Source organism: Alligator mississippiensis, chromosome 4, assembly GCF_030867095.1.
Source record: "Alligator mississippiensis isolate rAllMis1 chromosome 4, rAllMis1, whole genome shotgun sequence".
NCBI lineage: Eukaryota > Metazoa > Chordata > Crocodylia > Alligatoridae > Alligator > Alligator mississippiensis.
This window is the reverse complement of record NC_081827.1, coordinates 114,918,140-114,931,037: the sequence shown is the minus strand read 5'-3', so window position 1 is coordinate 114,931,037 and position 12,898 is coordinate 114,918,140. Positions and strand designations below refer to the sequence as shown.

Below are 12,898 nucleotides of genomic sequence, written 5' to 3'. Positions count from 1 at the left end.
GACAATGGTATTTTATGGCCTCTTTAACCTACCCCTCCTTTCTCTACACACACACACAGATTTCAAATAGCTTAATATAATTCATTTAGTTACTTAAATACTTATAGTAGCTCTGTCTGGAAATTTTTTCACTCTAATAGTGATTCCATCACTACACTGGAGAAGGGAATGTGAGGTGAAGATTTTCAGTAGTGACTGTTGATTCCAACTTCTCAGGCTGAGACAACTTAAGAGAGGTCTGATTTTCAGAAAAGGCAGGGCACGTATCTGCTGGATATCAAGCTCCATTAAAGTAGTCCCAAACTGGACATCCAAAATCTAGTCATTACTGGAAATCTTGGCCTAAGAGTTGCACCGCAAAAATCTCAGTCAGAGATCAGAGAGCAATGAAAGTGCTGCAGAAAACAAGCCCCTTCCCAAGCCCTCTCAGGAACAATTTGTTACTTGTCATTTGCTGTCAAGTGCAGTAAGGCAGTTTATTGCAACAACAACAAAAAAGTGCCAGCAGATCTAAAATCTGAGATGGAGTAGCAAGTCTTACTCAGCTGTCTGCTGGTTGCATAGCTCTTTGTGCCCTTTTAGGCTTAGAAAGCAGGCAGGAACCTTCCATGTACAGGAGACCCACTTAATAAAGGCTACTAAAGAGGGTATTAAGAAACAGAATTTGCTGATGCATTTCCTTGTTATGCAGGCAGGGAAGCAAAGTTGCAATGGACAGAAACAGAGGAAAAGGGAAAGAGAAGTAGTGATTCTCATTCCTCTGAACCAGGGCTGACCAACCTGAGGCATGGTGGCACAGGCAGCTGTGTGTAGCATGAATACCCTGGGTGCTCAATAAAAGAAAGCATAGGAATGGAAGAAGCAGCGGTCCAGCCTCAAGTGAAGCAGAAAGGAGAAGGTGCTTTTGTGAGAGGTGCTGCCAGGTATCACTGTCACAAGCCAGGTTAACCTTTCCCTGGCCCTGAGGCTGCCACCAAATTCAGGGCTTTAGATCCCACTTGCTATATAAAAACTGTGGCAACTGCAGAGCCAAAGAAGGGTTATACTGGCTCTGGTGATACCTCTCTTACAGCAGTGTCCTTTCCCAACTCTGCATTGCTTGGCCAGATCCTGCACCCTACCTCCATTCCAGCTCCCCAGGAAACAAACTCTATCAGGTAGCCTCTGGGATCAGAGGATCAAAGCAGCACTTGGGGAGGCTCAGGACTTAGCTAGTTGGGCTGTGCAAAGCTTTGGGTGCTGATTCAAATCGAAGGAGATTCAGCCCGATTCGGTGGCCAAATCTCTGAATCCGAATCGAATCAGGAGACAAATTAGAAGGTCCAAATTGATTTGAAACTCTCCGAATCGATTCGGAAAAGATTCAGAGAGCTTCAGCAATTCAGGCAGTCCCCAATGGTGGCAGAAGAGAGCTGGACATGGACTCCGTGCCGGTAAGTAGGAGGCAGGGGAGGAGATGCTCGTAGAGGGGGGAGAGGACCATGGGGGTCCCCTGCCAGGCCCCATTCCCTGCCTGCTCCCCCAGTCCCCCCAAGTACCCCCCCCATTGCTGCCATGCTCAGCCCCAGCTCCCAGTTATTTCAAAAAAAGCCCCTACTCAGTGGATGCTGCCCAGCAAGGGGGGGGGGAGGGGACACAATCCTCACTACCCCCCAGTGCCCCACACTGTGTGGGGGGTTCTGTCATGAGTCCCCCGACCCCCGCCCACTCCCCCAGCCCCGGGCTCACCAGCTGCTGCAGTGGCCTCAGGGCTTCTAGGGGCCCCTTGCACAGTGCAGGGCAGTGGAGATCGCTCCCCCCCACGCCAAGCAGGAGCCAGTGAGTGGGGGCTTTTTTTTCAAAGAGCCGGGAGCTGGGGTCGGGAGGGGCTGGGAGAGTGGGCAGGGGATGGGGGCTGTGTGATTCGGAGATTTGGCTGATCTGGCAGCAACTGAATCTCTGAATCAGATTTGGCCGACTCAATTTGGGACAGCAATTCGAATCACCAAATCGAATCACTGTTCCCCGAATCAGCTGAATCCGAATCCAAAGTGAATACTAGCCACTTCGCACAGACCTATTAACTAGTGGTATGCCAGCCAAAAAGGTTGGTCACCACTGCTCTAAATGATCAAAAACTGGACAATTGCCTCTGTGACTTGTGCTGTTTTCAGTGTAAAAACTCACTCTAATAAAATACATGGCTGCATTCCAAGCATGGCATATGTCAAACTGGGGAAAAGAAACCTTGGCGTGATCAGTTCATGTTCCTGTTGGGGTTTAAAAATAAAGTATTTATAAAATGAAATTAAAACAATCAACTTGCATGGCTTAAACATCTTTTATCAGCAGCACATGTACATTCCAAAAGGGTTATTATCTTCATCATATGTCACCAACAAATTAGTCCCATTTAAAATTCGATGATAATGAAGGCATCAGTCCAATAATACATGCACTCTGTAAATGCATTTGATGTAATATAATCCACAACTCACTGTGTGAATGCACACATACCCATCTACCTCCTTGCTCAAAACAAAATATAACATTTCCTGCCTGAAGTTCTTTGTTGTTGCCAGTCTTTTGCAATATTTCTATGCCTTGCACCAAAGAAAAAAAAAATATTATGAACATCCAGAGTGTATACCCACATCCATGCTGCATTAATGGAAAATGAAGTATATATTAATGAAAAACTAAGAGACTCTGTGTGTGTGTGTGTGTGTGTGTGTGTGCGCGCGCACACATGAATGCATGCACATATACTGTAACTCTTGCCTTATTAATATTAAAATCATTCCTTAATCAAACTGTAACCTCGCTTCCTGATTCCAACATATTATGAAAGGAGAAAAATGGCAAACAACAGTTCTGTGAATTTACATTTTAATTTTTTTTTTTAAAGAGAACATTTGATGTAACAAAAAATGTGAAATAACCTGATGTGCCTTATGCTAGATACAGATTGCAACTAGGCAGCAACAGCCTGCCACTTGCCTGGTAGAAGAATGGTCTGTATTCTTACAAATGAGCCGTGTCACATTAAACAGCCACTGCTCTCCCATTCAAAATGTGTTTTGAGTCTAATCATAAAAAATTATGCCCACAATTCAATTTATATTTTCTGTGCTCCTTCCCACTCCTCACTTTAAAAAAAATGATAGAAACATACAAATAAAAATGGGACAGTTTAGTTCTAGGAAGTTTATCTGCTACAGTTATTTGTTTCACACCATAACTCATCCTCCTTGGGACACCATGACCATACCCACAGGTGACAATGACAACATAACCAAATATTACAGAAGCAGCTGTGAAAGACTTAAATTAGCTGCAAGCAGATGACTGCACTCTACCCCTCCCTTTCTGTGGCTGGGAAAGAAACAGAGCCCCAGAAACCATTATAGCTCCTATGCAGCCACCACTGAATGCATAAGCTTTGATTCCAGCTCAGAAGGAGTGCATGTGGTATGTGAGTAAATGTGGTATTTCATCTTTCTCGAAATCATCTGTTACTAGATTGCCTTCTGCATTCAGTAAGAGACCTACCCTTTCCTTAGTCTTCCTCTTATTTTTCAGGGGTGTAGGTTGTAACCATGTTGGTCTAAAGCAGGGGTGGGCAAAATGCAGCCTGTGGGCTGGATGCAGCTCGCCAGGCCATTCTATCTGGCCCGCAGGGCCCCTAAACATTTAGAAAATTAATATTTATCTGGCCCCGGTTGCCTGTCATGTGGCCCTTGATAGCTTGCCAAAACTCAGTAAGCTGCCCCCCGCTCAAAATAATTACCTGCCCCTGGTTTAAGAACATAGGCAGACAAGGTTCTTTAGGTAAATCTGATATCTTTTATTAGACCAACTTGTAGAATCCTTTATTGCCCTTTTCATCCCTTAGCATCCCTTGAGTTGAATCTCAAATCATGTATTGGCCTTCCTGATTTTCTCTGTGCATGTCCATGTGATACTCTTATACTCTCCCCTAGTAACATGGCCAAGTTTCAATTTTTGTAAGATTTAATTTCAACTCACTAAATGGCTCACTGTTTAGCCAGACTGGCCCCTTGTTGCACTTACTATTCTTTCTTCACATCAGGATAGTTTACTCCTGTGCCCATAATAAGGCCTTCTTAAAATACGACCAGCTCTTCTAGACCCCTTCTACCTTTAGACTTACCACCCAAGGGATCCTGCTTACACGTTCTTTGAGTTCAAGCCTGCTTTTCTTATGCTCAGTGTCTTTATTCTGCTGCTCTCCTTCCTTCCTTCCTTAGAATCTTGAACTCTACCATTCTGCAGTAACTGACATGCAAGTTGCCTTCTACTGCACCTTCACATTCTCAACCAGTTCCTAGTTACTATTATATGATTCTATGACTTGCCTTGGAAGTCTTATGTCAAAGCTGAGCACTTCTGAAAATCCTACCCAAAGATTTTGATTCCAAATCAATCTCTTCAGCTATTAAAAACAAAAACAAGAGAATTGCAGGAGACGTTCTCCTATAAACAAGGAGACACTGTCCTATAAAGAAGCTGTTTTCACACCTTTGTATCAGGCATTCAGTGGTGTTAAATGAATCCAAATGAATTGCCTAACTATCCAACAGTGCTTTAATCAGTTCAATTCTCTTTCCAAGAGCACGGAGAAAACTCTGGTGATGGAAACAGCCTATGCATGAACCACACATTTCAACCAAATTCAAGAGAACTGTCTACTACCATATCATGGTTTTGACCTGTACACTTAAGGAAAAGGAACATTTTATTTCTTAAAAAAAAAAAAAAAAAAAGAACTACCCCTTAGATAACTATGTTTTTCTACTCAGAGTTATACCTCGTAGCTGAAAAAGGCACAAAGGCCTATGTCAGACCACTTTAATCTCCCTGGACACTCCATTGCCAACCTCAGGATTTCTGTTCTCAGGCAAAAACATTTTAAAAACCAGTTTGAACAGGAAATAGCAGAACAAGAAATCATGCACAAACTGGACTGTGTTAAGTATGGTTTAAACAGGGACTACACATCCTTATTTTATTACCAGGATTAGCTTGTGTGACCTCTGTGTTCCTATGGGTTCTTTGCTTGTATGCCTCACCCAGAACCCCCCCACTCCCTCCTTCCGTGCCCTCTTTTGCCAACTTTTGTATTCAGATCATTCACTTCATTTTATACACTGCTCTGTTCTATCCTTTCATAGCACCTGATTAAGTGAACTTGAGTTCATGAAAGCTTGTGCTCAATATGCATCTTATTTAGTTAGTCTACCCTTCTTTCCACCATGCAGCTGCCCATAATCACCAAAGATCTCTGTTTTTTTTAAACCTATGCCACACCTCTGTCCCATACAAATCCAATGTGAAATCATTTTTCTTTTGTATTGTAATTGCTGAATTGTGAAGCCAAGTAGAAAGGATGTATAGCTTATATTAAATAATGATTGCCAGGTCATTTTAAAATGCCCTGCATTATCATTTCACATCATTTAGGATCTTTTTCTTATTTTGTGTCCCATTCTTAGGTTTCAGTACCCTTAGAGGTATGGATAAAATTCACTGAGAACTGGATGCATTCAACTAATAGTAGAATTTAATCTTTTGGGTTTGGTCATGAAAGTTATAGGAAATGAGAGGGGGGAACCCTTTTCATTCTTTTTTGGAAAAAAAACTTCTGTCTGTACTTATTGGTCATTTCTTCCAAAGACTAGGAAATAAAGACAATATTTAATTGATATGATTTTAGCATACTTTTTAATTACCTTGAATGCTGTTATGCAATGCAGACTAAGTAACATCATAACCACCACCAGGAGAATTGTGGCTAAATTCCTCGCATCCCATATTGACTCAATCAAAGGAATACTCCCGACCTGCCAATCGTAGCATAAAGTAATTGGTGCCAGCAGAAGCCAAGCATTGAAGGCCAGAAGGTAGGAATAAGTTAGAAATCTGCAAAGTGAAATGGAAATACAATATTTAGAAAGTTTCTCAGTTCCAGGTTAGCTTTTCTGTCTGTTGTGAGCAGAATGACTTCACACGGATCAAGGCATGGTCATCTATTGTCTATTATACATAAGAAAAAAAGAAATCTAGACAGTCAGCAACACATCACCTGGCAAACATAAGACATGCTGTGATGCACTGGTTAACTTCAACATTTATTATGTATATGTCCCATATAACTGTATACCAATTATCCTTGTATAAGACTTGTGTGTCAACTTGTGACTTAGGACTACCTGCATTTCATTCGACAGTTATGTTGTGAAGTGATTTATTAACCTTGGCCTGCTTTAATTCCATGCAACTTTTTAATATAAAAAGAATTAAATGCTAATTTAAGAACACTCATTACCCATTGGTCTTCTAAGGCTGTTTGTTGCATGGCTCCTATAATGCAAAGCAGCCCTAGACTTAGTTTAACTGACTATTTGGGGATTATCCCTGGAACAGAGAAATCCCTGGGTAGCATAGGGCACTTCTAAACACAACGGGGGTTTGATCCCCAAGGTTTATTTTATGCCCTCTAAATTGAAACACTGGGTTTTTAATTGAAACCCACCATTTCAATTACTTTATCACGTTATATCACAGGGCCCAATCTTTTTTTTTTGTCAGAGCTGGAGCCTCCCCGCAGCCAGGGAGCGAGCTGCCAGCAGGCTGAGTAGCTCCTGAGCTGCTGGGAGCCCCGGTCCTTTCCTCTATAGTGGCAGTGCCCCACAGGGCTGCCTGGACAGGCCAGATGCTGCCCCGGCTCGGAGGCAGCACCCAGCTCGATCCAACTGTTCCCTAAACCTACCCAGGGGAGCAGCACCCAGGTGGCTTCCAGCAGGCAGGTTTGGGGAAGAGTTGGATCAGGCCAGGTGCTGCCTCTGAGCTGGAGCAGCCCCCAGCCCACTAGCAGCCCACCCAGGTGACCCAAGGGGGTGACCACTGCCACAGAGGGAAGAACCAGGGGCCCCCACAGCTAAGGGGCTGCTCAGCCCACCAGAAGCTTGTCCCCTGACCATGGGCAGGCTTTGCCAAAAAAATAAAAATAAAGGATTGTGCCCCTCACTGCCTTCAGCAGGCACCTGGCTGAAGGCAGAAGCAGCAAGGGGCTGATCCTTTTTTTTTTTTTCATGGAGCCTGCCCACCTCTCCTGTGGATGGGGCAAGGGTGGGGGATGAGCTGCCAGTGGGCTGAGTGGGCTTGAGCTTCAGGGGATCCCAGTCCTTCCCTTTGTGGCAGCACTGCCCAGGGCTGTCCGGGCAGGCTGCAAGCGGGCTGGGGGCTCCCTCAGCTCACAGGCTGTACCCAGCCAGATCCAACTGTTCCTCAAGCCCACCGGAGCTTCCAGTACCCAGTGCACTGTCCCCGCCACCTTCCTGCCAGCTGGGATAGCCTGGGAATGGGCTGACTTGCCCCTGGGGCAATGCAGAGCAGTGGCAAGAGGGCAGCTGGGTGTGCTGACAGCCAGAAAAGGAGGCGGGGATGGTGCACAGGTTGCTGGAAGTCTGGATGGGTTTTGGGGAAGCTTGTGATTGGCAGGCTTCTAGTGTCCCATGCACCATCCCTGGCACCTTCTCCAGCCACCAGCACACCCAACCACCCTCCTACTGCTTCCCCGTGCTGCCCTGTTCCTAGGCAGTCCTAGGCAGTGGGGACAGTGCACATGGTGCTGGAAGCCCTGGCAGGCTTGGGGAAGAGTTGGATCTGGCCAGGTGCTACCTGTAACCTGGGGCAGTCCCCTGCCTGCTAGCAGCCCACCTGGGTGACCCCAGGGGGCGCCACTGCCACAGAGGGAAGGACTGGTGCTCCTCACAGCTAATGGGCTGCTGGGCCTGCTGGCAGCTTGCCCCCTGGCCACGGGAGTGGTGGGCAAGCTCTGCCAAAAACAAAAAGGATCGGATCTCTCGCTGCTTCTGCCTTCAGAAGGCAGAAGCGGCAAAGGGCCCGATCCTTTTTTTCTGTGGAGCCTGCCCACCTCTCATGCAGCTGGGGAGGCAAACTGACAGCTGCATCACTGTATTTTGCAACACTGCAAACTAAACTACATCCAGATGTAGTTCAGTCTGCAACAATGCAAAAATATTTAAAACTCCCAAAACTGGCACACATGTAATGTGTGATGCCATTATGCCACACAAATGACATTTTCATCATGTGTACATCATGATGACCATCACGTGTACAAGCACACAGAGCCTAAAATAGCTATAGTGATGTCTGACTACAATTGTGACCTTTGGGGCCACCAGACAGATGGCAAAAGAGAGCTAAAAAATCTCTCTATATATCTGTTTTAAAGATTCCCATGTTTATTACTTTGAAAATCCCAATAGAGAAGAGACTGGGACTATAGGCAAGGGAATGAGCAGCTATCTGGGACATGGGCAAGCTTTCCATGAACTTAAACAGGAACACTGCATGCGCATCCAAGTAAAGAACTGGATCTTCGCACCTGCTTACCTGTAAACCTGCAAGATTTTGCTCTTTCAAATCACATTTACAAGAGCTGTCTCACAAAAGACATGGAGCAGAACTGTGATATTCTCAGGATTATGAACCTTTAATTGGTTTTAGATTAGGGCAAGCCATATGCAGAAGCAAAAAGTGATGACTCATGCACGTAGACAAAACATGAGTTTATGTAAGTGTATTACTTTTTTACCTGTGTCTGCCTAGCTGTTATGTATAAACACCCAATTATTATGGTACCTTACAGGTTTGTTAAAATGATCCCTAAGAGGTACAAAGACATACAGAAAGGTTCATTTCATCTACACCTTACATACAGGCACCACTGCTGTGAAAACAAAAGCAGAACACCATCCAATATTTTACGAAAAGAGGCAAAAGATACTGTACAAAATTAACAATGATTTTAGGTAAGCAGGGTATCTGGGAGCTACTGAGATTATATATTACTACAGCACGTTATGGCTGCAACAGTGCTAATTTAGTGCAAGGAACTGAAGCATGTTAGTAGTCTTTACACTACAGTACTCAGCCAGGGTGCCACAGCACTCTTGGTTGCTGTGAGATCCTTTGAAGGGATGTCACATGTGCAGGAGTTGCAATTGTGGGATCGTGCGTTTGATCCCTTTGCTTCTTACTGCAGGTAAGTACTGCATGATCCTGCGCTCTCCCTGCACCGGCCCCCATGGCTATGAGCCACACGGCTGACAGGGGGCAGCATTCCCTGTCATGCCTCTGAAGCAAGCCCCGCAGCCAATATGGGCTGTGGGGCTTACAGCAGGAGGAACCTCATCAGTTGTGGGGCTCCCAGCAGGGACTGCAGGGCTCGCAGAGAGGACAGTGGAGAGGATGCTGCCATCGCTGCAAGTTTTATCAGGGCACAGCTCACAGTGGGAAGAATGCTGCCACTGCTGCAAGCCTCAGGAAGTGCAAGACTCACAGTTGCAGTAGCAGTCTCCCTACTACCTGCCTTGCACCTCACAAGACTTGCTGCTCCTGCTGAAAGTCCCACAGCTGCTGACACTGACCCTGCTGTGAGCCCCGTAGCCAATGAAGCTTACAGCAGCTGCACCATTCTCCCTGCTGCAAGCCCTGCAGCTAATAAGGCTCACAACGAGAGCAGGACTGGAATGCTGCCACCACCACAAGCCTTGTCAGCTAGAGGCTGGCAGCAGGTGGTGCACCCTTGTGGCTAGGTTAATCACACCCTAAGTGTAACATGTAGAGAGGGCCTTAGGTGTGCAAACACCTACACATGACTTACAAGGCAAACCTAGAGTTTTCAAATGGAAATCCACAGATAAATTCTTTACAACTGAAAAATTGCTATAGTTTTTTCCATAGTCAAAAAACAAGTGAAAGGTAAGAGCTAGCATTTTCTGAGGGCTGCCTGGAGTCTGAAAAGGTTGAGAATCACTGCCACAGAAGATTAGAAAAGGCTTCCAAAATTTGCTCATGACCTTTCACTTGACTTAATGTCAGCTTAGAAATCCTTCTACTCCTTATTTTTAAGTAAGGCTTTATTTCTAAATGAAAGCCATTCATATCAATCAATAAATAATGCCATATTTCAATACTGTACTAGTGGCTAGGATTTGGTAGTTTTGTGTGCTCAAAGCCTTAAGGGGGACCATTTTTCAGAAAAAAAGTGATGCATATTAGCTAAGAAGCCCTTTGGGCAGCCTGTGTATCAATATACTCAGTATCCAGCCCATGAGGAAGACGTGTCAGACCACCATGTGTGTCTGTAACCTTTCAAGATGGAGGGAGAAAACACTTTAAACAGATGGGCAAAATACCAAAAGTATATAGTTAAAACAGATAAGTTGCCCTTCTGCATCCACTCTCATAATATCAGACTTGATAAAACTTTATGCAGCAAGTAGCAAATATATGGGGTTTGTTATTACAGCAAATTGAGGCAGTTTAATGAGAATCAAAAGGAATTCTGAATAGATATATGACCAAATATAATTTAAAGCACTTCACTCTACTGGAAAGCTTAGATCAGATCAATGATGGAAAATAGCCTTCAGGACATGTGCATATTAGGAGGGGTTTGTAAATTAATCTATTTTCCCTTGGCTTGGATGATTTTCACCTTCCACATGAACTTTCTGCATAGTTCATTGCCAGAGGCAGGTTACCAAAGGACAACCATTCTGTTCAGTTATGAACAGTCATACCACTGTGTTTCTTAAATACACTCTTCCACTAGCAGTGAGCTATTTTAAACCCTATTACAGACATTATATGCCAAGAATAGTTGGCTGGTCCACATCTCTAGACACCAACTTAGAGAACCTTTGGCTATTTCTCCTGTTGTCAATCCTGAAAACCTTCATTAAAATTGCATGCCTTTAAACACAAACCAAGGATCCCAGAAAGATACATGGGGCTCTGATTTTCAGCAGGCCTTTCTAAGTTGCAAGAATTCCATCTGTAATGCTTCTGACCTGCAAAATCTGGATGATCTTTCAATTTTGGAAGTCTAGTCTTAAATGTTCCTCCGTCAGTTGCATAAAATATAGCGCTAGAAATCATTACTACAGCGATAAAGGATAAAAATCAAGGCTAAAAAATAATAGTATGATAGTGATAGTATGATAGTGGTAATAATGACACTTAAGGCCTTGTTACAGGGTACTTTTGGGCAGCTCCTGGAGCTCTTAACCCCTGGATTGCCCACACAATACCTTTAAGTGGTTTTAAGCACTCATTATGTGGCTCAAAGTTACACCACTCCAGGGCAGGATTATCTCTGATCTGAACTACCCATCTCCTGTTCCATCAAGGTGTGGCCACTCCCCACAGATGTGCCACCCAGGTTGAAATCCTCCAGTATCCCAGGATTTCTCACATCCCTGCTTATAACAGAAGTCTATCCTGGCTCATCAGCCCTTCACTGGCAACACACAGCTACAGCTTCTAGTCCTGCCTCTGCTCACCAGTCCTCTAGTGGCAAGTCACAGTGGTGCAAGTGGGGGACAGTCAGAGAAGGTTCTTCTGTCTAGACTGTGCATGTGACTGCCCCAAACACCAAGCTAGCACTAACACCGATCAACAATTGTGTGGCTCATAGCATAAGGTGTAACAAGACCCTTAGACTGTGGCTTTTCCTTGTGGATCTCCAAAGGACTTGTGAACACTGATTAAACTTAAAATCATCCCCTTGTGGTAGGCAGGTGCTACACTTCAAAAGGGCTGAAGTAACTTCCATAAAAAGTGACACTTGCAAGAATAGCACTAAGGTCCTGTATATATATATCCCAGCTCTCTGATCTAACAACAAAGGCACAGATCTCACAAAAGAGGTAACTACAGCCAGATCTCTGTACCCGCACATAGCCAAGGTGGTTCCATGTTGACAGAAAAAGCTACCTGCTGCTTACTGCAGTATCTGGCTCTAAAATTTCCAGGAATGACAAAATCTGTTTCTTTAGTCTTTACTACAGATGTGCTCTCTCAGGCAGTTACAATAACAAAAAGCAAATGGCTTTTAGTAAACCTTTGTAGCATTCAAAATTGTTTTCTGATGTAACAGGTAGATAAGTAAGGCAAAAGATCTTCCAGAGAACTTTATAAAGAAAAAAAATAAAATAAAATATTCAGGATCTGAGACTCATAAAGAAGGAAGACTACAAGATTTTAATAAAACACAAAATCTCTAAAATGTATTTTGAAATGTTCTTATTTTTTGCTTTTGGACTTTAAATGAGGTTGGGAGATTTCACATTAACAATGTATGAATGATGATCTGTAAGTAAATCCAGCACAAAGTCTTCTGTACAGCAGGTCTCAATGCAAGGAGGTTTCAATGTCAACATAACTTTTGAAAAAAAACAATATTTCAGAAGCTGACACAAGGTACAAATAAACTTGTACATTTTAAAAAGAGGTGAAATCTCATGGAATCATTCTAAAACTGAATTACATTTTAGGGGCCTCCCTGTAATCAGTAACTATTTTCTTTTAATTAGTTGACAATTAAATACATGTTAAATTGATCACCTTCTTCTTTGTATAACTACTCACGTCTGCTGGAATTTCAAGGGAGAAAAAATACCTACTTCAAACATCTTTCTCTACAACTCTCTCTCTCTCTCTTCAGCAGTTAATCCCACACAAAATGGAGTGTTACTTGTGATGCTGAGAAGATACCTGGAGAAATTTGCTTCCTAATTGGCACTCACAAGTTGACAAGTCTTTTTCTCACACTGGTTAACACCATTTGCAGTTTTTAAATTGAACACTCAGCATGGAAATCCATGGAAATTACCATGGCTTGTTTCAGTACTTGTCAAATATGGCTTTTCCAGCCCCATAATCTCTGAGGCCCCATCTACACATTACACTCAACCAATTAATCGCACCTTAGATGGTCACCTGGCCACACATTCAATCAATTAATGGCATGATAAAAAAAAAGGAATAAACTACAAACTTATTCCACAAAATACATGAT

At 43.6% G+C, this 12,898-nt stretch overlaps 1 protein-coding gene across 5 annotated transcripts in view; it reads right to left on the bottom strand.

Moving 5' to 3' along the window:
• Positions 1–12,898, bottom strand: part of TMTC1 (transmembrane O-mannosyltransferase targeting cadherins 1) — a 261,037-nt gene that overhangs the window by 131,521 nt on the left and 116,618 nt on the right. For 4 of the 5 annotated variants that reach the window (XM_059726488.1, XM_014609054.3, XM_059726487.1 and 1 more), the window contains one exon: positions 5,733–5,922. The exons of the other annotated variant lie outside the window; for it this stretch is intronic. In XM_059726488.1, coding sequence (XP_059582471.1) covers positions 5,733–5,922 — 190 coding nt within the window. The remainder of the gene's footprint in view (positions 1–5,732; positions 5,923–12,898) is intronic. 5 annotated transcript variants of the gene reach the window in all.